The 24,831-nt window shown below is 42.8% G+C and overlaps 1 protein-coding gene across 1 annotated transcript; it reads left to right on the top strand.

The window, feature by feature from the left end:
• Positions 1-8,646: 8,646 nt before the first annotated feature.
• LOC129075470 (polyadenylate-binding protein 1-like 2) lies at positions 8,647-9,264 on the top strand. Its single transcript, XM_054579546.1, has one exon. It carries the CDS (start codon positions 8,662-8,664, stop codon positions 9,262-9,264), a length of 603 nt encoding a protein of 200 aa, XP_054435521.1. The 5' UTR covers positions 8,647-8,661.
• The last annotated feature ends 15,567 nt before the right edge of the window (positions 9,265-24,831 follow it).

Below are 24,831 nucleotides of genomic sequence, written 5' to 3' on the forward strand. Positions count from 1 at the left end.
CAAATCCTAGAGAAATAAGATAAATAAAAGTGAACAGGGGGGAATGATAAGGGAATCTAGGAATTAAAGATTTTAGCCTTAACTGATACGCTTAAGTGACTAATGCACGTGGAAAGCTGTTATTCCAAAATTGTGTAGCTTTTGAATAAAGACTCCTTTCCTTTTTCACCAAATCTCTGTCTCCAGAACTAAGCCTGGAGGGCGGTGGCAGGCAGCAGGACCCCGCTTGCTGTTTGGTAACGCTTGGCCCTCAGGGAAAATAAATAAATAGATCGTGAGAATGTTCTAAGGTGAGGAGAACTAAAGAAAAGCTGAGTGAGGGTGTAAGTTAAGCCAGCTCAGGCTGGGATGTAACCCAGGAGGCTGGACTCCCTGATCCTCCCAAAAGTGAACTGACGCTTTGCTCCCGGTTAGAGAGACAATGCCAGGCTTCCTTGGGCACCGGATGGGGAAAGAGGCTGGACCTCCAAAAAACAGCCACACGAGGGTACCCTCAAGACAGGAGGAAATGACATTAATAAGGAGTCTCTTATGTTGGGTACTGAATGCATGCCAGGCACTGTGGAAAACATTCTCCATACATTCTCACTTCTTTTTGTTTTTACAAATATCCCTGTGTATACGTGAGGACTCCAAAGCTAAGGAAGCAAACAAAAAAGGTAAAGCAACTTAACCAAGGTAAGCACAGCTAAGTCATGGCTTGAGGTATATCTATAGGCATATTTTTATTAGATCATGCCTGTAATTTGCCTCAGATTATGACAAAGAAAGGTGCCAGTTAAAATTTTAAGCGCAAGTTGGAGGATAATTGGTTCCCAGAGAGAAAAACATCTGAAATGCCATGTAAAAACTGTCAGTCAAGACAGCCCTTTCTTCTTGGTTCCTAAACAGAGTTGGAGCAAAGTACTTGTTATGAAGAAAATTTCTTATGTTTGACCCCCTTTACCCTTTATTAGGAACTTGTGATGGAAGAAGTTTTGACCTTGGGTGGTGGGCACACAATACAAAATACAGATGATGTCTCATGGAATTGTATACTTGAAACCAATGTCATCCCAATAAATTTAATTTAAAAAAATAAAATTCCTAAGAACCTTAATAGGGCTTCTGAAATTCAAACTCAAAGCACATCCTGAGGCTCAAAGTGGAGAAGTGTTTTGCTCTGCGACTCTGTCTACATATCCATTTAACTCCAAGGTCCATCTACTTTGAGGAACTTAGGCCCAGTGATTTAGAAATATGCAAGAACTGCTGGGGGAATAGCGCCTTCATTGCTCATGCCCATCCTAAGCACAAATATCACCAGTTATGTTCCCTTTTATGGGTCCTATCTGCTTCTGAGAGATGGACAGCAAAGGGTCAAAGAAATTCTCAAACTCAGGGAAGGCGTGAGGGGAAAGAGACAGAGAGAGAAAAAGGAATTAGAAAAACCAAGATCTCGCTTGTCCCCTGCCCTCAGTCACACCCAGAAGTGGCCTAGGTGTGTGCCCTATGGAGTTGGGGGAAAGAGAAGGGAATGGGGTTGTGGAGGGCTCCAACAGGGATGGTAGCTGTATTTTGCATTGTTTTATCGCCATACATATCTAAACATCGGAAACGTAACTAAGGCAAATGTTATTTTTTGGTTCATTCTGAGTGCTGTGTACTGGAGTACAGGTTCTCTGACTCACTATAATTTCCTGTATGCTTTAAAATCTGTTCATGATTTTAAAAGGACGGAGAAAGACAGCTTCAGGTTGATGAAAGACCTCACGAAGGCTTGAACTTGGATCTTAGAGTATTCAGAGAGGGCCCACAATAACCAGGATATAGAAAGGTGACAATGGCAAGGTTGGCAAGGGCCAAGGCATGCAGCTCACTATAATGAAGCCATGTTGAGGAGTTTGCACTTTGCTGGAAGTGAAACCAGGAGCCCTTCTGAGGTTTTTTTGTAAGGGAAGCAAAAGGAACCATTCATTACTGGTGGAGAAGGAAGGGGGGTTTGGTCGAAGTGGGTGACCAGTTAGGAAGCTATGGCAGGAACCCCAGCGCCAGGGGAGTTGGAGAGATTCCAGTGGTGTTTGGGAGGGGGAGGGGATAAGGGTTGCTGAACAACGAGATAGTGGCTGGGGGAAGGTGTGGGAGTGTGAGAGGAACGAAATGAGGGTGCCCCTCCATTTTTATTTCATTTGAGTACCTGGATAGATGGCGATGCTATTCATTGAGACGGGGGAGGCTCCTGTGGGAGGGCCAGAGTTGGGGGGTCTAGAGGGCAAGAGGTGAAAGAAGCTCAGGAGTTCCAATTTTGCCGTTTAAGGATGAATGCCTGAGACATCCAGGTGAAGATATAAAACAGGCAGACTAAAAAGTATGGGATCACAACCTCATAACTTTTTCCACCCCTCCCCAAAAGTAGGACCTTATACTCTTCCCTTCTCTGCAATCTGCTCTTCTCACTTAATCATAGCGTATTTGGGGGTTCCCCCTAAATCAACCCACATAGACATAATTCATGCTTGTTAATGGTTGCATAGTAATCCATGAAATGGCTGCACTACAAATGTCTTCATTCACACCCCAACTGATGAGTGCTTGTTCTGTGTCCTACTTGGCCCAATACGAATCCTGCAATAAGCATGCTTGTGCCTGTGTCCTGATGTCCTGCGCTCTCATATCTATAGCCCCCCAATTCCCATTCTTTCTCTGCACCACATGTTGGTCTCCAACGGACCATTTGCTAAATGTGTTGTATTTATTCAAGACAACTTAATAATCATTGTTATTATTTGTTAAATAATAGAGGCACACCCAAGCACTTTCCCGTTCTTCCTAAACAAACACCTAAGGCTGCTTTTTTGTTGGCCTGTATCCTGTGATTATTTTCTTTTGGGAGGATTTGTGGGCTCAGTGTGAATCGGCAATTTCCCCACTCCAAGATACAGTTCTGCTTTTATTCTCTATTCCCCTGAGCATGCTTCCTACAACTATGTCAATGGGAAATTCATGGAAAGAGTGTTCTTTGTGCAGACCCCCTTTTTCAGTGTTTTGATTGATTTTTGCACATAGAGCTGATCTCTCCGTCCCCCGATGGGTACTCCCCACTCCTTACCGCCTCCCATTCTTTTGTACTCTTTTCACCCTGCTCTCTGAATGGCATCCCCACACCTTTCTACTTCTCCCTCCTGGTAGGAAGAAGGAGGTGGGCCATATGAAGTGGAAGAGGAGTACTGGCTCCAAGCACTCTTTGAATGTCTCAGCATCTGAACTTACCTCTTTTGAAAGCTCCACTGAGAAATGAACAGGAAGAGAAGTCCAAACCTTAGCACACAAAGTCTTTGTTGTCCCATTTTAAACCACTTCCATGCACGTGCAGCCAGGCGCACCGAAAGCAGGACTGAGTGAGGACATTGAAGCTGGACCAGGCAAGCCTAGGAGGGAAGTCATGTTTGAGGTCGGTGTGTTCAACTGTCCAGTCCTTCTCAATGTCTTCTGACGACTCGTCATTTTTGACCCAACTTCTAGGTGTTGCCCTGTCTCAGGGAATAGCGCTGTACCTTCTTCTGACCATACTCTCTCTAGGTGATCCTGCCTAGGCTCATGGCTTTAAGTACTATCGGTTTCCTGTTGTCTCAATAATTCTGTTTCTGCAGCCAACATTGATAACGAATAGGCTCCAGACCCCAACGTGCGCAAATAAGAGCTCTTGACATTCACCCCCAACTTTCTTTCTCCCTTCTCCACATCTACCACACCCATTCCTTGTATTGTCTGTGACCATACATAACACCTCCATGACCAAGACTTGCAAGAAAATACTCTCATAGTAATCATTCGTCTATTAAGTTTGTCTTAAGTATGACTTAAGTATGTCAATTAAGTCGTATACTTACGACTTAAGTAAATTTGTCATAAGTATGACTGCCTTCAGTCCATCAGCAAGCAATGTCTCTTCTCTTCTTAAAATAACATGTGAACCCATGCACGATTCTCCAAATTTGTGCTGCCGACCTGGGCCAAGCCACTGCCATCTCTCACCTGGAATACTGCAAGAGGGTACAAATTGGTCTCCCTACTTTCCTTTGTGTCCTGCCCACTGGTACTATGATCCACAGAGAGTGGCCAGAGAAAATGATTGAATATGATTAGATCGTGGCACTCTCTTGATTCCGTGTTCTCTCTGGCTCTCCAGAGTACTTTGAGTGAAAACCAGACTCTTCATCATGGCTCTTTCCCAGCACTGCACCTTCCTGTGTTTCCTCCATCTCCTCTTTCATTGGGCTCCAGCCACACTGGCATCTTTTATGCCTCTCTGGTGCCCCCTCTTTTCTGCCACAAAGCCAAAGGAGTTGCAAGCTTCCTTGCTGGGCAGGTTTCCCCCCTGGTTCCTAGCTGAAATGGCCACATTTCATTGTCCTCAAAAGGGCCATCCCTCAAGTTTAACACTTCTCTTGAGTTCTAGCTAACGTGTACCAAATAATCCTGTTTATTTCTTTGAGGGCACTTTAAGTACGTCTACATTCCCTGATGTGTTTGTTGCCTGTCTTCCCCACCCGAAGATAGGATTCCTGAGTGCAGAGACCCTCTGAGTAGAAGAATGCCTGGTACACTGTAGGCCCTCCATAAATGCTTGTGGAATCCTTGAGTGAGTGGAATGAATAACACTTCCTTCCACAAGAAAGGGACCTCTCCCTTCCTCCAGTGAAGCTCCACAGGGCTCTTCAGTTTTGCTTCTGTCACAGTACCTACTGGTCAGAACACTTCTCATTGCAGATGACCAGGAATTAATGGGAAAAAAAAAAGGAGGAGGGAGCCCCATAGAGGCATCTGGGAGAAAGGTCTTGGAGAGCAATGCCTTAGCTCCTCTCCTTATCACTTCAGTAGCCCTGTTTCTGTTGCTGGAGGTTCAGGGGCCTAGGGATTGTCTTCAGGATTGACAGGTTTGGGGATTTGCTGGCCACAGCACAACTTCCCAGAACCTCTCCCTGCCCCCTGCTGTTTCACTGATCTCTATTGGTTCTGTGGGCTGTAAGTCAAAGGCAGGGAAGGAGCTCTTGTTGAGTCCTGGTCCTTGAATATGTCCCCCTTGTCACTTCTGTTCCCTAACAATGGGCCAAGAAGTTCTTTTCATCATCCCCACACCCCCTAACCTCTAGCAGTCATGGCTCCTCCCTTAGCCTGTGCCTCTTCTGGTCCCTCCTTGGATGGCCACCTGGTATGGTGATGTATAGCTGATCTGCCTCCTGCATACAGGTTACCTAGACCGCCCCACCCCGCCGCCGCCAGAGATGGCTCCTAACAGCAGTGACAGTGATCACTTTGGTCAGGCACCAGCTGTACAACAGGCTTCTCCTGAGTCTCTGTCTTTTCCCTTTGCTGGCACTAGCCCTGTCCAGGGGCAGAGGGCCGGCCTTTGCAAAGTGACGAGGTACCTGTCTATGTGTCTGCCTCTCAGCCACGTTGGGATGCGTTCCAGGCAGCAATGGGAAAGTTCTTACTGCCTCACACTCCACAGTGACTCAGTCAGTTTCACAGCTTTAGGGTGGTTCTATCTTGTGCAACTACCCAGATCCAGCCAATACGACCATCACAGAAAACAGCTTTCTTTACCCAAAGAAGGTGGTGCATGGATGGGAGTGAGGAGGAAGAGAGAATATGTGCAGGGCAGATGCAATTCCTTGGCCACGTTAGTCCAATTACATAGCACCTATAGCCCTCTGCTGGCATTTCTGTTATGTATATGGGCAGCCTGAGCTTTAGTGGAGTGAGACGCCCTGAGGGAAGGCACTATGGTTTGATGTTTCTTTTTTTTTTTTTTTTTAATATCTGACCCCCACTCCAGCCCACAGTTCAATGCCAGGCTCACGGTATGCCTCAAAACCCTGTTTATGGAAGGAAAGGAAGGACAAAGGCAAGGGTTGTTCTGACTCTTCACACAACTGGGAACTGGGCACATCTGACTGTCTTCCTTTTGTTCTGTCAGCTCTCTGTCAGTCGTGTGTGTGTGTGGTAGGGCACACATGCATCTATATGTGTATTGATGCACCCTGTCTTGTCACGATATAATTGACATATAACATTGTTTAATTTTAGGGTGCACATCATAATGATTTGATACATGTAGATACTGTGAAATGACTACCAGAATCAATTTGGTTATCCATCACTTCACATAGTTCCACATTTTCCCCCTTGTGATGAGACCTTTTAAGATCACTCTCTTAGCTACTTTCTCTATTGGTGTTCAATTTGTACGTCTTCTGAAGCTGCGATCATACCGATTCCCTCCTTGAACGTGCTGAGTGGTGACTGTCGGCTTGGGTATGGAGTCCAAGCACTGTACCCTGCTTTTCAGGGCCCCACACTTTCCAGCTCCCTCTCATGCTGGAGACCATGAGCTCTGTGCAGTCCAGATTTCAGGCATGAACATAAGTGACCACGCATGTGCTGGCATGCCACAGGGACTTGGACACAGACTGATCTGTCTGCCTGGAATGCCTTCCCTCCTGCCTCAGCACGGTAGGCTGCTACTCATCTTTCAGAGCTCACCTTTGGAGTTTCATCTTCCGTGCAGCCTCGCTTGATTCCTACCAGGAGGAGTCAGTGGCGGGGTTCTCCTCTCTAGCGGAGGTGGGACTGTAGTCTCTGTTACATGATACTCTAATGGTCGCTCGCTTGCTTGTCTCCTCAGCATTTGGCCTTGTGTGGTCTCTGTGTTCCCACAACACACACTGCTCACCTTTTCTTAACCCCGCCCCACAGCTCCAACACAACAACGCACACTGCTCACTTATCACGTGGCTTGTCCTTAGTCCCCAGTGCCAAGTACTGATCAGGCTTCCATAAATAGTTCACTAGGTGGTGAACTGGGACCAGGCACCTCATTCTAGAGAGATTTCCGGTTTGAGTTTTGTTTCGAACACGGATGTGCATTTCTTGGTTTGTTTTGGGAACCTCAGCACCTTGAGGTCAGAGCCAAGACCAAAGAAGCCCCCGGCTCTGGACCAGGCCATGTCCCCCAGTCCTTGGTTCATGTTTCTGCTGGGTATCAGTGAAGACAGCAGTATGGACAGGGGGCTCTTGATTCCTCCACTGCCAAGCTGCATTTGTTGAAACTGGGGAGTGGGAGGAGCTGGAGGGCTGAAGAACCCAGGTCCCTAGGTCTCCCATGGTCTGGGGGAAGGACAGGGTTTCCAGCCCAGACTGTGTGCTCCCAAGGACAAGCTCAAAACCAGAAGACTGTGTCCTTATGCCTGCCTCCCAGGGCCTTGCAACCTCAAGGACGGACATGCAGCTTGCTCCATGGATACTAATGGCATGGCACTATGAATGTATGAATGCATGTTCTTCTGTTCTCTATTCCCTCTTTTGCAAGTGTTACAGAGGAGGCAAAAAGTTGGAAAAGGGGGAGGGACCTTTGAGAAAATGGGTCAGCAGGCTGCAGGAGAGCTTGCCCCACTTGCCCCAGCTCCCACTCAAAAAAGGAGTTGTTTCTTTGGGGGCAGTGATGTTGGAGAGAGTGTGTGTGCCCGTTGAGGTGGGAAGAATCCCTGAATGTGAGAAAAACATTTTGCTTGGCTCTGCTCAGGCCAGGCAAGTGTATTCACAATGCCACTCACCCCCTCTTACCACGTAGTTGATTCAATCCCTTAAATGTTCTTTGGAGAGAGGAGGGATCCAACAAAAACACTCTAAATCGAACCTGCAGTCCCTCAGGGCACCGTGGAGCCCTTTCCCTGCTTCTTTATAATATTTAGGCGACCTGAGAAGCTGAGGACTCACACTCACGTCACCCTCAACCCAAGCTTCCCGGTCCTACCCCCTCCCACCTCCCGCAGCCCCGCAGCCCCGCAGCCCCGCAGCCCCGCAGCCCCGCAGCAGCCACAGGGGGAACCAAAGAGACAGAAGCTTTCCCAGCTGCCCGGACCGCAGACGCCAACACCCCCTGCCCCCCACCACGCGCCGCCCTCGCGCGCCCCGCACGCTTGCCCACGACTGAGCAGCGGCAGCAGTAAACTGGAGGCTGCGGCGACTCGCAGAGGCGCGCTCCTGGCAGTGTTTGCCGTCCCAGGTGACTTGGTCTCGCCAGGTCTGCTGGCCCAGGGTCCCCTGCCCCAGCGCGTCCCCGGCTGGGTTCCGGCACCCACCAGCCCTCCTGCCCTCTCCCGCCTCTACGATCCCCCCGCCCCCCAGATTGCGGGAAGGGAGGTCGCGACAGCGGCCCGGCAGCACCGGAGACCGTGGCGACAGCGGCGACAGTGGCGGCGGCGGTGGCGGCAGCGGCTGCAGCAGCGGCGGAGGCTGCGGCGGCGACCGTGGCAGAGGCGGTGGCGGAGGCCTCCGTGGCAGAGACGGAAGCAGAGGTGGAGACTGAGGTGGAGGCCGAGGCCTCAGTAGAGGAGGCAGTGGCAGAGGCCACCCTGGGGGGAGGCGGCAGCCGCCGTGGCCGGGGAGGAGGCGGAGGCCGCTCTGGCGGCAGCAGCGGTGGCGGTGGCAGAGACCAGCGCGGCCGAAGCCGCTGCAGCAGCAGAGGCTGAGGCGCCCGCGCTGGAAGAGAAGGATGCGGCTGCGGCTGCGGATGCGGATGCGGATGCGGCTGCGGCGGATTCGGCGGCGGCGGCGGCGGCTGCAGCCACCGCGGATACGGAGACGGGCGGGGGCTCCGAAGAGAACCCAGACTTTCCTATGGCCTCATTGTACGTGGGGGACCTGCACCCTGAGGTGACAGAGGCAATGCTGTACGAGAAGTTCAGCCCCGCGGGGCCTATCCTCTCCATCCGCATTTGCAGAGACAAGATCACCCGCCGCTCCTTGGGCTACGCATATGTCAACTACCAACAACCGGTGGATGCCAAGCGGGCCCTGGAGACCCTGAACTTTGATGTCATCAAGGGCAGACCAGTGCGCATCATGTGGTCCCAGCGGGACCCCTCGCTGCGCAAGAGCGGGGTGGGCAACGTCTTCATCAAGAACCTGGGCAAGACCATCGACAACAAGGCGCTGTACAACATCTTCTCGGCGTTCGGAAACATCCTCTCCTGCAAAGTGGCCTGCGACGAAAAGGGGCCCAAGGGCTATGGTTTCGTGCACTTCCAGAAGCAAGAGTCCGCCGAGCGGGCTATTGATGCGATGAATGGCATGTTCCTGAACTACCGCAAAATTTTCGTTGGGAGATTCAAGTCCCATAAAGAACGAGAGGCTGAAAGGGGAGCTTGGGCCAGGCAATCCACCAGTGCTGACGTCAAAGATTTCGAGGAAGACACCGATGAGGAGGCCACGCTGCGATGAAGATATCCCAGGAGCAAGCCAGCCAGCAGAGCCAAACCTTGGCTCCCACCCGGTTTACAACTCCCTCTTTGTCCCCCTAACCCACCAGCAGTGTATTGTATTGGGAGTGCAGCGCGCTCGCGCTCTCTCTCTCACTCTCTCTCTCTCTCTCCCCCCCTTCCCTCCCTCCCTCCCTCCCCCTCTTTCCCTCCCCCTCTGCTGCCCTCCTTTTCACCCTCTATCTTCTCTTCTCTTTCCTTTCCTACCCTCTCCCCACACCCACCAAGGGCGTTGTGAATAATCGTGCTACTCTGTGCCATTTGATGAATTAGAGGCTGCCTCTTCTCCTCCTGGTTTGGTTTTAAAAAGCACCTTCTCTCTTTGTTTACTGCACAGGTGATACAATTTCATGGTAGAAACATCAGAAAAGAGAAGGAAATCAGATGAGGGGAAACCAAGAGAGTAATTGCTCCCCCCTTATCCTGCTACCCAGAGAAAACTACTTCTACCTTTATCGGTGTGCTGTTTTTTCCAGGCTGTCTTCTCTCCCTCCCGTTCTCACCCCCCACCTCTCCTTCCCTTTGAACACACTGTTATAGACTGGTTCACGTATGTGGTGTTTCTTAACCTGCTTTTTCACAAACTAAAACCAAACAAAAATCAACCCGCTGAACTTCTTTCCATGGCATTCAACAGGCTCCTGGAAATGTCATATTCAGTGCCTGCCGAGTGTATCGATGGATCTTAACATTTCTGTAACCATTCCCGCATTTTTGGACATTCAGGTGGTGCCTAGCTCTTTCCTTATGTTTAAACCCAACACCGCATACTCTGATGAGTGACTCCTTGTCAAGCCAAATCTTTGCTGGCATACCGGACAGTCATATTAACTGCGGAATGGCAGGATCCACATATGGACATTTTGAAGACTTTCCCTGTCTGTTGCCAAAAGACCCCTTCATGAGTATTGTACCGATATGCATTCATGCCCACCAGCGCAGCTAGTAAAAAAAGAGTATGCCCGTTTCCCCTGCATAGTCTCCTGGTAACTGTAATTGATGTGTGTGAGTGAGTGAGTGAGTGAGTGAGTGTGTGTGTGTGTGTGTGTGTGTGTGTGTGTGTTAGCCAGCTTGATGAGCTGCAAACGGCATTTTGCTGTCTTTGGTTGTTTTGCTGGATTTAAGTACCGCTTATCACCTCCTTCCCCTGTGCCTCCTTCCTACCATTTTCCCATTGTCAAGAAAAAACAAAACCCTCAGCTTCATTGCAGAAGAAAATAATCACAAAGCAGACAAGTTAGCAGAAGGAAATTAATGTCACCAGTAATCAATCCTTATGACCACCCATGTCTTCCTGAATCATTTTTAAGTGCATATGCCTAACAATTTTCACGTGGTATATATGTGAATTTTAATGTATATACTGTTTCAATATCTGCTTTTTCATACATAAATATACAATGTGTATATATAGAGATGTATAGTTAGATATTCTCAAACTTCTTTTCATGCCATTAAATATTCTTCTAAAATAGTTTCCATGGTGGTTTAGTGTTGCAGTGAATGGGCTAGATAGAGGAATGGGCTAGATAGATGTATGTATGCATCTATTTCCATATTTAGATATAAACATGTCTTTTTTTCACTGCTTTATTATTGTTGAATATATGAGTGTTTTTTTCCTAATCTAAATCCAAACTTCTAATAATATCTAGTGCACATACCTTGCTTACATTCAAGATTATTTCCTGAACATTGCTAAAAGACAAATTGAAGGCTCAAAGAATATGGAAGGTTCAAAATCTTTTTTTTTTTTTTTTGCACCAGTAGTGCCCTGTTGGTGAGAGTGCAGACTGGTGCAGCCACTGTAGAAAACAGTATAGAGTATTCTCAAAATATTAAAAATGGAACTCCCTTTTGACTGAGCGATTCCACTTCTGGGAATACATCTCAAGAATCCCAAAACACTAATACAAAAAATATATGCACCCCTCTGTTCATAGCAGTGCTACTTACACTAGGCAAGATTTGGAAGGAGCCCAAGTGCCCATCAGTGGATGAGTGGATGAAAATGCTGTGGTGTATTTACACAATGGAGTACAACACAGCAGTAATAATGAAGCAATTGTTACGTTTTCTGACAGCATGGATGGACCTGGAGAATATTATGCTAAGCAAAATAAGCCAGTCAGTGAAAGATAAATATCATATGATCTCACTTATATGTGGAATCTAATGAACACACTAGACTAATGAACAAAATAGAAATGGAAACATAGATACATGGAAAAGACTGACAGCTGCCAGTGGGGAGGGGACTGAGTGAAATGTGGTTGAGGGATTAACCAAGAACATGTATGCATGATCCACTGACAAGGACAAGGCTGTGGTGATTGACTGAAGGATGGGAGGCAGTGGGGCTAGGTGAAGGTGGGCAGAGAGAGTGTGGAGACAACTGTAATAGCATAAAAAATAAATTTTTTTTGGTTCATTATTAAATGAGTATTCACCAAGATAGTATTAACTTACCCTCCTCAGGTCATAAATATTGTGAGAGGTCCTGAATGGACACCTGGACAATTTTCTGGACTTGCTATTGCAATTGTTTTTGCACTATCACAAGATTTTATAAGGGGAATTGTACCTATTTATTTTTATTTATTTTCAACATTTATTTTTATACAAATAATGTGGTATCATAATAGACACTTTTTAACTTATAAGGAAAAATTCAAAATCACTCCCAATTCTACCACTTGAAAAAAAATTAAAACACATGAAATATGTATATAAATAAATAATGCTTTCAAAGTGTAATATGTATTGTTTCATTGTTGGATACTGGCATTATAATTGGTCTTATCATCTTTCCAAATTATTAAATATTCTTCTCTGATTTATTTTTATTTTATGTTCCATGTTATAGATGAACTATAATTTCTAAAACCCAACCCCTTTATGTGTGTTTAAATTGTTCTTTTTTTCCCCAGGTAAGATTAACTCTTCCAGGAACACATTTGTAGCTGAATGTTTGCTGACACATGGAAATATTTAATTGTCTAATATACCGTGCCAGTTTGTTGTTGAATGATTCTTCCACAAAGGTTATGCCCGTGAATGGTGTAAGAGAGTATATTGTGAGGTGGCGTGGGGCTCTGGATCTGTGGGTGCCTGTTTAGGCACCAGCTGAGGAAGAGGGCGGACTCTGTCCTGCAGAGTACACTCCAGATTGTCACAGATGGGGAAATAAAATAGGTCATTCCAGACACTTTTATCAGTCTGCCAGGGAAAGGGGTGGTGATTCCCTCTGGTGGAGAAGGCCCCTAGCCCTTCTCTTGAAGTGGCTTTTACTGAGAACCATATGTGCAGAGGTATATAACATGGATGCAAAGCTCATCAATCAATGTCAAGAGGCTTTGTTTACCAAAAACAAATAGAGATCATAAATAATAACTGAAGGAACACAAGAGATTTGCTTCAGGTCAGGGTCTGGTAGACAGGGTGGCACCCATTCAACCCTGAAACCTGGGAAATTGATCACATTCTGTGCTCAACCCCAAACATCAGTACTCATTAACTTGAGGGCATTCTTAGCAAAGTAAGTTTCATGGGACTTAATGCATTCCTTTTCTAGAGCCTAATTGTCCCCGAGAACCGCCTGAGCCAGTTTAGGGTTGTACCTGCCTTTAGTATTGTTTCAAGCCTGAGCCAGGTGGGCAGGGCAGAGCCACCAAGAGATAAGGAGACTTCTTTCAGATAGAATGAGGACTCTGGACATATCAAAGCCAAGGGGTGAGGGTCTTTTGTTCTTCCTCCATGTCCCCCAAGTCCTTCTCATGATGGCCCATGTGGCTGTGCCTGTCTTAGGTTGCCCCTGCCATCGAGGGGTCTTACCTGTCATTGACTAACTAGCCATCCTCCAGGGCCAAGCAGGTTGATGTGAGGGAAGCAGGGTCTGTGCCCCTGCCAGGGGGACAGGTTTTGTTTCCTCAGTGGCCTATTTTCTCAAGACCTCTTTGCTCAGCTCCAGCCTTGGGGCCCTCTCGCCTGTCGGCGAGGCTACAGTCCCTGAGACCAGGTGGGACGGTTCCCAACAATATTGCCCTGCTCATCTTAACATTTTTAAGTTATGAGAAATTGGTTAAACTTGTGAATTTATCCTTTATTATTTCACTTTAGAAGTGCATTACTTGAAAAAGAGGATATACATATTAAATATACATAACAACCACTTTGAAATTAATTATTTTTGCCTTTGCCAACTTGACCTATATTTAAAGCAAATAATATAGCAAACATATATGAAGGACCCATAGACAAGGACAAAGGTGTGGGGACGGACTGTGGAAGTGGGGGCAGGCTGGGTGAAGGAGGGCAAAGGGGAAACAGTTGGGACAACTGTAATAGCATAAGCAATAAAATATTTAACAACGACAAATATAGCATCATACCAAATGTATTCTATCAAAATTTTATTTTCAATACATTGTAAATACATCTAAAGCATCTTTGGTTACTCAGTATTTTCTCACTACTCACTATCATTGTACAGGTGTATCAGAATCTGTTTAAATGTGTTTCTTTACTTTGGTCTTTAAAGTAGTTTACAAATTTTCTCTATTAAACTCAATCTGTGGTGAATAACTTTGCTGCAGAATTACTATACTTATTTAAATACATAAATGTGTAATTAAAAAGCAGAGATCTTTGGAAAAATTTTAACTGTACAATCACGTGGCATGATATACCAATTTAAACTTCCACTGATACTTTGGAAGAATGACCATATTCCTGTCCGAATTCTTTCTTTGTTATTATTATTACCTTATTTTCTCTAATATAAAAGTATAAAAAAAATCTGACTTTTTGTTTCCCTATTTAAATTTTTTAAAAATATTGTGTTTTGTTTATTTAAGGAATATAAATTCATCTTTAAAAATTACACAGCATTACCCTGGATGATGTGGCTCAGTGGTCTGGGTCCCAACCTGTAAACCAAAGGGTCGCTGGTTTGATTCCCAGTCAGGTCATATGCCTGGGTTTCAGGCTAGGTCCCCAGTAGTGGGCACGTGAGAGGCAACCACACATTGATGTTTCTCTACCTCTCTTTTTCACCTCCTTTCCCTCTGTCTGAAAATAAATAAATAAAATCTTTTTAAAAAAATCACACAGCATTTATAGGCAAAATTAAAAAAATAATAGCATTGATAATAAAACTTTTAAGCTTTTATGTATACATATAAGTATATAATAATTGCATTGTATAATGCATACATTATTACATATAATTCATGTATACTTTATAGGAGGTCTGCCCAGAAGATATCCAGTCATGTAATATGAAAAACAGAGATATTTATTGAAGAAGATACAAGATACAAGAAACACTGTACGTAGGACAATGATGCCTCAGTTCTCTTCACAACAAGCACTTTAGGACTTCACACAGTTCTCTCATTCTCCATTATCTGCCCCTTCATAGTTTCCTGAATCTCATCAACAGTCTGAAATCTTAAAAAAAAAAGATTTTATTTATTTAATTTTAGAAAGAGAAGAAGGGAAGGAGAGAGAGAGAGAAAAACATCAATCTGTGAGAGATACATTGATCAGTTGCCTCTCATATGCTCCCAGCTGGGGACCTGGCACACAACCCAAGTATGTGCCCTGACTGGGAATCAAACCTGCAACCTTTTGGTTCACAGGCTGGTGCTCAGCCCACTGAGCTACACCAGCCAGGGCAAAGTTTCTTTCCTTTCAAGGGTCAATTTAGTTTTGGGAAAAGCCAGAAGTTGCAGGGTGCCAAATCTGGGCTGTTGAGAGGCTGAATCACCTGGGTGATTTGATGTTTCACAAAAAATCTCTGCACAAGATGTGATGCATGAATGAGCATGCTGTTGTGATGAAGCTTCCAATCACTAGTTGCCTATAGCTGCAGCCTTCTGAATCATCCAAATAGTTTCCGCAGAGGTATGTTCAAGCTTAATGTAAAATTTGATATAGATTCATTGTTCTCCTCTCTCAGTCATTTTGAATGTGATGGCCACACAGTACACATGATCACTCAATGGCATCTATGACCCCCCACTGAATAGGACAGAAAAGTCATCACTGTTCACTCATGTGAATTCCAGTTCACTCTCTTTGGCTGCCAGGTTACATAGATACCCTGCAAACAGTTCTCATTATATTAACAATGTCTACACTTTTTCCGGACAGCCCTTATAATATGACTTGTAAAATATCAAGTCATATTTTACATCTTCACATTGTTTTAAAATCTTTATTCAGTAATAAATAAATCTTGGTTTTATTTTCATGTTTATTTTTAAATTATTTATTTATTTTTATATTGTGTGATTCTTATGTAGTTTTAGTCCCTCGTCTCCATTTTTCTGCTATTGTATTACATGTTAAATGTATGAACATTAAAGAAAATGTGGGATCCAAGATGGTGGAGGAGTGGGTGGGAGTTATACTAACCTCTTCCCTCAACCAATCTGGAATTACAACTAAACTGTGTAGAAATCACCCGGAACAAACAACTGAACAATAGTGAGAGAGAAGCATTATAAACACGGTCAGACAGAAGAATCAGCTTCAGCACAATGTGACCGGTAGGGAATGCAGTGGAAACACAAGAGGGATGGCTGGGTGCTCCCAGGCAGTGGCTGAAGCACAGAAGGGATATTTAAGCTGCCAGATGGATCCCCCTGAGAACTGTGGGGCCTAAACCCTAAGCTGGGATCCCCAGCCTAGAGCACCAGAGCCCAGAAAGTACATATATAACATTCAGCTGCAAAAAGCGGCAGGGCTGCTCTCTGCCAGAGACAGAGTGCTGAAGATACAAAGAGCCATGTAAGGGTCAATGCATAAATTTTCATCTGCAGCCACTTACCCTGGGCTCTGGCAAAGGGGAGGGAGCAGAGTGGACTAGAAACACTTGAGGAGAGACTGGGTACAGAGGCTTTGAGGAGAGAACTGAGAGGGTAGCTGCCAAATCCTGGTGCTGAGTCATCCCCCACACAACAGCAGCCATCTTGCTCAGGTAGACCACTCTCCTCTGAGTGGCAGCAGCCTTATGGGAAACAATAGCTCCAGCCCCAGGAGAGATTCTGCCTCACTCTGTGGAGGTTAAGTCTGACTGCTGAGTGCAGAATGACTAGATTAACAACTGAAGGAGGCAGCCACAGACAGTAGATCTCTGGTAGTCTTGAACAGGCTGCCTAAGGCCAGAGGGGGTCAACATCTGACATCACCAGAGGCAGATCCAGCAAAAAAAAAAAAAAAAAAAGTGGTAAATACTAGATGCTACTGAGATGAAATCCACTATAGCCTTCTCCATGATTTGTGATATTTTCTTTCCTGCATAGTTTGATAACATTCATTTCTTGTCCTTCAAGTCTGTGTATATTAAGGCACTAGATTTTATGCTATAGTTTATTTCAATTCACATATTTTGTCCCTCCCTTCTCCTACCCCATTTTGTCTTCTTTCCTCTTATTATTTTCATTTTAAATTTTGTTTTCCCTCTTGCTACAACTTGTTTCCTTTCCACACTCTTATTATTTATCCCCTGTCTAGCCTCTCAAAACCAATTTTCTTGTCAATGGTCATCCCACATTCTTTTTCCTGCTCTTAAAATACCCGCGTTCTCTCTCCACCTTTAGTAATATTTCCTTGTTGTGGATAGGGTAGTTGTTGCAATTTTTCAATTTTATCTCTAGAACTTCACCATTTTGTATTTCAAATCTTAAATTTTACTGTTCCCCTCTCCTACTCTTTTTTTTATTTTGAATATTAATTTTGTGCTGTCTTGACCATTTTTTCTTTTTATTTTTTTCTTTCATCCTGCCTTTTCGTTTCCTTTTCTTTCTCAAATTTTAATTTTTTCCTATCCTAGCCTGGTTTTTGTTCCTCACTCTTAGTATTCCCTCTCCCTCTATGATCTTAAAATAACTTCCCTTTCCTCTAGATATCTCTTAAGCTTTTCTTTCTTTTCTCCCTTTTATTCCCATCACACCTATATGAATTTTAGATCATTTGTTGTTGATAGTGCTGTGGTGTATCTTTTTCTCCAATTTGGTTCCTACTTCTTATCATTTATTTACTTTTAGTGTCATTTTTCTTTCTCTCATTTTATTTTAATTTCTGTTTAAATCTAATACTATATGCTTCCTTTCCCTTACTTCATTGCACTTTCTTTATTCCCTCTTTTATTTATGATGTAAATTTTATTTTCTCTCTTCACATTGCTCTGATTCCCTACTCTTAATATTGATCCTCCCACTACCTTCTCAAAATCATTCTTGTTTTAGTAGATGATCTCACATTCACCCTCCTTTCTTATAATAAATAACCTTAATGTCTTTACAGCCTTATTAATAATACTGGTTCATTTGCTTTTGATAGTAGGATTGTAGCTGGGAGTTATTTTTGTGGGTATGGGTTTGTTTCCTGTGCTTTGTGGTTTTGTTCTGGCAGCACCTGCACAACAGCATACAAGACATGGTGGGTGGAGTGACCCTTTCTCAACCAGCTGGAGGGAAGGACCCATCAAAGAATGACCCAATGACAATCAAAACCTATTTACATCCAGAGACCCAACATATATGGCATAAAGCGCAACCCAAGAGCACCCAGTTCAGGAGATCAAGGAGACTGCACCACTGAATCCCACAGGTCTCTTACCATAGAAGTTCACACCATGAAGACAGGGAGTCTAAGCAGATCGATTTTAGAAGAAGAAACAAACAAGAAGAGTCTCCTCCAAAATGGGAAAGCAAAGAAACAACCCTCAATTAAAATGAAAGGAGGAATCACCAAAAAGAGCGCTAAATTAAATAGAGGCAAGTAAACTATCAGACATTGAGTTCAAAACAATGGTTATAAGGAAGCTCAATGAGCTTAGTGAGAATTACAAAGAACTACAGGGAAGCTACAAGGAACTTACTGTGAACTACACCAGGATGAAAAAGGACATAGGAACTATCAACAAGAGTCAGAAGGAAATGAATAATATAATTTCTGAATTGAGGAACACAGTAGAGGGAATCAAAAGCAGGCTATATGAAGTGGAAGATTGAATAAGTGGACTGCAGTCCACAAGTTAGGAAAAAATTTCCAGAAAGAGCAAGAAAAGGAAAAACGTTTCCCAGAAAGGCTAAAAGAATGCACTTCCGCCAAACCAGCATTGCAAGATATGCTAAAGGGACTGATTTAAGAAGATGAAGAAAAAAGCCCTGGCTGGCATGGATTACTGGATTGAGCACCAGCCTGTGAACCAAAGGGTTGTCAGTTTGATTCCCAGTTAGGACACATCTCTGGGTTGCAGACCAGGTCCCCAGTGGGGGCATGCAAAAAGCAACCACACATTGATGTTTCTCTCCCTCTCTTTCCCCCTCCCTCCCCCTCTGTTTAAAAATAAATAAATAAAATCTTTTTAAAAAGACGATGAAGAAAAAGAGTGAGAGAGAAAGAGAAACGTAGGTACAAAGGGGAAAAATGGCAATGAATAAGTACCTATCAATAATAACCTTAAATATAAATGAATTAAATGCTCCAATCAAAATACATAGGGTAGCTGAATGGATAAGAAAACATAATCTATGCATATGCTTCCTACAAGAGACTCACCTCAGAACAAAAAACCTACACAGACTAAAGTGAAGTGTTGGGAAAAAATAAATTCCAAGCAAATGGACAGGGGAAAAAAGCTGGGGTAGAAATACTTATATCAGAAAAAATGGACCTCAAAACAAAGACCATAAAAAAAGACATAGGAGACAATTCAAAATACTTAAAGGAAGACTCCATCAAGAAGACATAAACATTGTAAACATGAATGCACCCAAAATTGGAGCACTCAAATATATAAGGAAAGTCTTGGAGGACTTCAAGAAATATATAGACAACAATGCACATACAGCAGGGGATTTTGACACCCCACTGTCAACAATAGATAGATCTGCCAAACAAAATATCAACAAGGATAAGACACTGAACAACGCACTAGATCAAATGGACTTAACTGATATGTATATATATAGAACTTTTCATCGCAAAGAAGCAAATTACACATTCTTTTCAAATGCACTTGGAAGATTTTCAAAGATAGACCACATGATAGGACACAAAACAAGCCTCAACAAAGTCAAGAAAATTGAAATTATAACATGCATTTTCTCAGACAACAAGGGCTTGAAACTAGAAATGAACCTCAAACTTTAAGCAGACTCATCAAGAAAAAAAGAGAGAACCTAAATAAATAAAATCATAAATGAAAGAGGAGATATTACAACTGATACCACAGAAATACAAAGGATTATAAGAAATCACTATGAACAATTGTATGCCAAGAAATTTGAAAACCTGGGTGAATAGGAAAAATTTCTAGAAATATGTAATCTTCCAAAACTGACTAAAGAAGGAGCAGAAATTCTGAATGGGTTGACAATATCTAGTGAAATTGAAGCAGTAATCCAAAAACTCCTGACACCAGAAGCCCTGGATCAGAGTGTTTCACAGGGGAATTTTACAAAACATTTAAGGAAAAGCTAATCCCTACACTTTTCAAACTATTCCAAAAAATCTAAGAAGAGGGAAGACTTCTGAACTCTTTTTATGAAGCCAGTATTGTCCTAATCCCCAAAACCAGATAAAGACTCAAGAAAGAAAGAAAACTGCAGGCCAATATCGCTGATGAACATAGATGCTAAAATCCTCAACAAAATATTAGCAAACTGCATCTAGCAATACATTAAAAAGATCCTACACAATGATCAAGTAGGATTCATCTCAGGGATGCAAGCATGGTACAATATTTGCAAATCAATAAACATAATACATCACATAGACAAAAGGAAAGAGAAAATCACATGATCTTATCAATAGGTGCGGAAAAAAACATTTGCTAAGGTACAGCACCCATTTATGATAAAAACACTCAGCAACGTAGGAGGAGAAGGCGCATACCTCAACATAATAAAGGCCATATTTGAGAATCCTACAACCAACATCATACTCAATGGGCAAAAACTAAAAGCTTTCCCACTAAGATCAGGAACAAGACAAGGGTGTCTGCTTTCACCACTTCTATTCAACATAGTATTGGAAGTTCTAGCCACAGCGGTCAGACAAGAAAAAGAAATAAAAGGCATCCAAATTGGAAAGGAAAAAGTAAAACTATCATTGTTTTCAGATCATATGATAGTGTATATAGAAAACCCTGTAGACTCCACCAAAAAACTATTCCACCTAATAAGTGACTTTGGCAAAACAGCAGGATACAAAGTCAATATTCAGAAACCGAAGGCATTTCTGTACCAACAACAAAAGATCAGAATCAGAAACTAGGGAAAAATTCTATTTGCTATAGCAACAAGAAAAATAAAGTTCGTTGGAATAAACCTAACCAAGGAGGTAAAAGACCTGTACTTAGAAAACTATAGAACACTGAAGAAAGAAAGTAAGGAAGACAGAAATAAATGGAAGCATATACCATGTTCTTAGATTGGAAGAATCAACATCATCAAAATGTCCATGGTGTCCAAAGCAATCTATAGATTCAACAAAATCCCTAAAATACCAAAGTCAAAGGTGTGGTCCAGCCGAGATGGAAGCGTAGGTAGAAATGCTTCACTTCCTCGCACAACCAAAAGAAAGACAACAACCAATTTAAAAACAGTAAAGAACCAGAACTGCCAGCAAATCAAACTACAGGGAAGCCCGACAATCAAGAAGTTAAAGAAACATTCATCCAGACCAGTAGGAGGGGCAGAGACAGGCAGCTGTTCAGATTGTACCCATAGCAAGGCAGCAGATCATGTGGGTGAGGTGGGGGCTGGCTGACTGGGAAACTAAAGACTCAAAAACCTCTAGCTGTAAAATCCTGTGGAGGTTTTGAAGACAAGGAGAAACTCCCAGTCTCACAGGAGAGATTGTTGGAAAGGCCCACGGGATCCTAGAACATACACAAACCCACCCACATGGGAATCAGCATCTGAAATGGCACATGCTGCTTGTGGGAAGCAAGGGAAGTGATTGAAAGGGGGGTGGAGAGCGGAGTGAGCAAGTGACATTGTTTCCTCTCTGACCTCTCCCCCACAGACAGTGCCACAACGCAGCAAAGAAGGTTGCCCCGGCCTTGCGAATACCTAAGGCTCCGCCCCTTACAACATCACAGGTTTGCCAAGATAAAGAACTAAGCAACTAGGAGATAGACAACCTATCTGATGCAGAGTTCAAAACACTGATAATCAGGATGCTCACAGAAATGATTGAGCTCAGTAGCAAACTGAAGGAAGAAATGAAGGCTATACAAAGTGAAATAAAGGAAAATTACAGGGAACCAACAGGGCAGGGAAGGAAACTGGGGCTCAAATCAATGATTTGGAAGAAAAGAAAGAAGGAAACATTCAACCAGAACAGAATGAAGAAACAAGAATTGAAAAAAATGAGGAGAGGCTTAGGAACCTCTGGGACAACGTTAAGCGCTCCAATATCCGCATCATAGTGGTGCCAGAAGAAGAGGAAGATCAAAAAATTGAAAACTTATTTGAACAAATAATGAAGGAAAATTCCCCCAATCTGGTGAAGGAACTGGACTTCCAGGAGATCCAGGAAGCCTAGAGAGTCCCAAAGAAAATGGACTCAAGGAGGAACACACCAAGGCACATCATAATTAAGTTACCCAAGATGAAAGATAAGGAGAGAATCTTAAAAGCAGTGATAGGAAAGAAAAGAGCTACCTACAAAGGAGTTCCCATAAGACTATCAGCTGATTTCTCCAAAGAAACCTTGCAGGCAAGAAGGGGCTGGCAAGAAGTTTTCAAAATCATGAAAGGCAAAGGCCTACATTCAAGATTACTCTATCCAGCAAAGGTATTATTTAGAATGGAAGGGCAGATAAAGTGCTTCCCAGAGAAGATAAAATTAAAGGAGTTCATCATCACCAAGCCCTTATTATATGAAATGTTAAAGGGACCTATCTAAAAAATAGAAGAAGATCAAAAACTATGAACAATAAAATGACAACAAACTCACAATTATCAACAACTGAACCTAAAAAACAAAAACAAAAACTAAGCAAACAACTAGAACAGGAACAGAATTACAGAAATGGAGATCCCATGGAAGGTTATCAGTGGGAAGTTGGAGGGGAAGAATAGAAGGGAAAAGGTACATGGAATAAGAAGCATAATTGGTAGGCATAAAATAGATAGGGGGAGGTTAAGAATAGTATAGGAAATAGAGAAGTCAAAGGACTTATATGTACAACCCATGGACATGAACTAAGAGGGTAGGAATGCTGGAGGGTAGGGAGTGCAGGGCAGAGGGGGGATAAAGAGGAGAAAAAATTGGGACTACTTTAATAGCATAATCAATAAAATATACTTAAAATAAAAGACATATTTCACAGATATGAACAAACATTTCAAAAATTAATATGGAATGATAGACAACCCCTAATAGCCTCAGCAATTTTGAGAAAGAACAAAGTAGGAGGTATCACAATACCTGATATCAAACTATATTACAAGGCCACTGTAATCAAAACAGCCTAGTACTGGTGTAAGACCAGACACATAGATCAATGGAACAGAATAGAGAATCCAGAAATAAACCCTTGTCTCTATGGTCAATTAATATTCAACAAAGGGGGCAGGAGCATAAAATGGAGTAAAAATAGCCTCTTCAACAAATGGTGTTGGGAGAGCTGGACAGTTACGTGCAAGAAAATGAAACTCGATCATCCACTTCCATCATACACTAAAATAAACTCAAGATGGATAAAAGACCTACATACAAGTCATGACCCATAAAAGTCTTAGAGAAGAACATAGGCAAGGAAAATTTCAGATATTCTGTGCAGCAATATTTTCACCGATATGTCCCCCAGAACAAGGGATATAAAGAAAAGAATAAAGAAATGGGACTACATCAAAATAAAAATCTTCTGCACAGCTAAAGAAAACATCAGCAAAATGAAAAGGGAACCAACCATATGGGAAAATACATTTGCCAATGATACCTCAGACAAGGGTTTGATCTACAAAATCTATAAAGAACTCACATGACCCCACTCCAGAAAGACAAACAATCCAATTAAAAAAATGGGCAAAAGACCTGAACAGACACTTCTCCAAGGAGGACATACACAGAGCCCAGAGACATATGAAGGGATGCTCAAAGTTACTTGCCATCCAAGAGATGTAAATTAAAACCACAATGAGATACCACTTCACACCCATCAGAATGACCATCATAAACAAATCAACAAACAACAAGTGCTGGTGAGGTTGTGGAGGAAAAGGAATCCTAGTGCACTGTTGGTGGCAATGCAGACTGCTGCAGGCACTGTGGAAAACAGTTTGGAACTGCCTCAAAAAGCTAAGATTATAACTGTCTTTTGACCCAGCCCTAAGAATCCTGAAACACCAATTCTAAAGAACCTATGCACCCCAATGTTCATAACAGCATTATTTACAATAGCCAAGTGCTCAAAACAACCTAAGTGCCCATCAGTAAATGAGTGGATCAAGAAACTGTGGTACACTTATGCAATGGAATACTATGAAGCAGAAAAAAAGAAGAAACTCCTACCCTTTGAGACAACAAGGATGGAATTGGAGAGTATTATGCCAAGTGAAATAAGCCAGGCAGTGAAACAGAAATGCCATATGATCTCACTTATAAGAGGAACATAATGAACAAAACAAACAAGGGAGAAAAATAGAACCAGAGACATGGAAATAAGGAATAAACTGACAATAACTGGGGGGGGGGGATAAGGTAGAAAAGAAGGAGAAGGGTCAAGTCAAGGAACATGTATAAAGGTCCCAAGGACAAAGAAAATGGGGGAGGGGCAAGGATTGAGTGTGGGAGGTGGAGGATGGGTACGCCAGGGGAGAGTAATGTGGGAAAAAAGGGGGCAATTGTAATTGAACAACAATAAAAAAAGAAAAAATGTATTAACATTGAAGACATTGTTAAAAATTCTGTTATTTTTTATGAAACTTTATAAATTTTAAGGAAGCCGCTAAGAGACAAAATTAGAAGTAGAATATATTTATAGTTTTGTTATTTAATCTTATTCATGATCTTTGGTTCTTTTACTTACTTTCTGTGTATCTAGTGTCATTTTCTTACTCAAATTCTTCTTGTTCTCACCATCTCCTTTATGCTGCGTTTATGAAATATACTATGTCTACAGATTAGAGGCAAAATAATATATTTTATACCTATTGTTTTATAAAATTGCCTTTTAAAACCATTAAAAAGACAGATATGCATTTATATGGTCTTTTGTTATTCTAGAATTATTTTGAGTAATGTTTTGTTTTTTGTTTATTTTTTATTTCTTTTGTGTAGACTCATATTTCTGTGGGAGATGATGGCCTTTCTTCAGTATTTCTTGTAAAGTGGGTCTTCGAGCAATGAATTCTCTCACCTTTTATTCATTTAGGAATCTATCTTGCCTTTATTTTTGGAAGATATTTTGCCTGAGGTAAGATTCCTAGTTGACATCTTTCTTACACACTTTGACTATTCCAACTAATGCCTTGTGGCCTCCATAGTCTCTGATGATGTT

This window comes from Pteronotus mesoamericanus, unplaced genomic scaffold, assembly GCF_021234165.1.
Source record: "Pteronotus mesoamericanus isolate MK-2021 breed Mesoamerican mustached bat unplaced genomic scaffold, CSHL_Meso_final contig_55, whole genome shotgun sequence".
Classification (NCBI taxonomy): domain Eukaryota; kingdom Metazoa; phylum Chordata; class Mammalia; order Chiroptera; family Mormoopidae; genus Pteronotus; species Pteronotus mesoamericanus.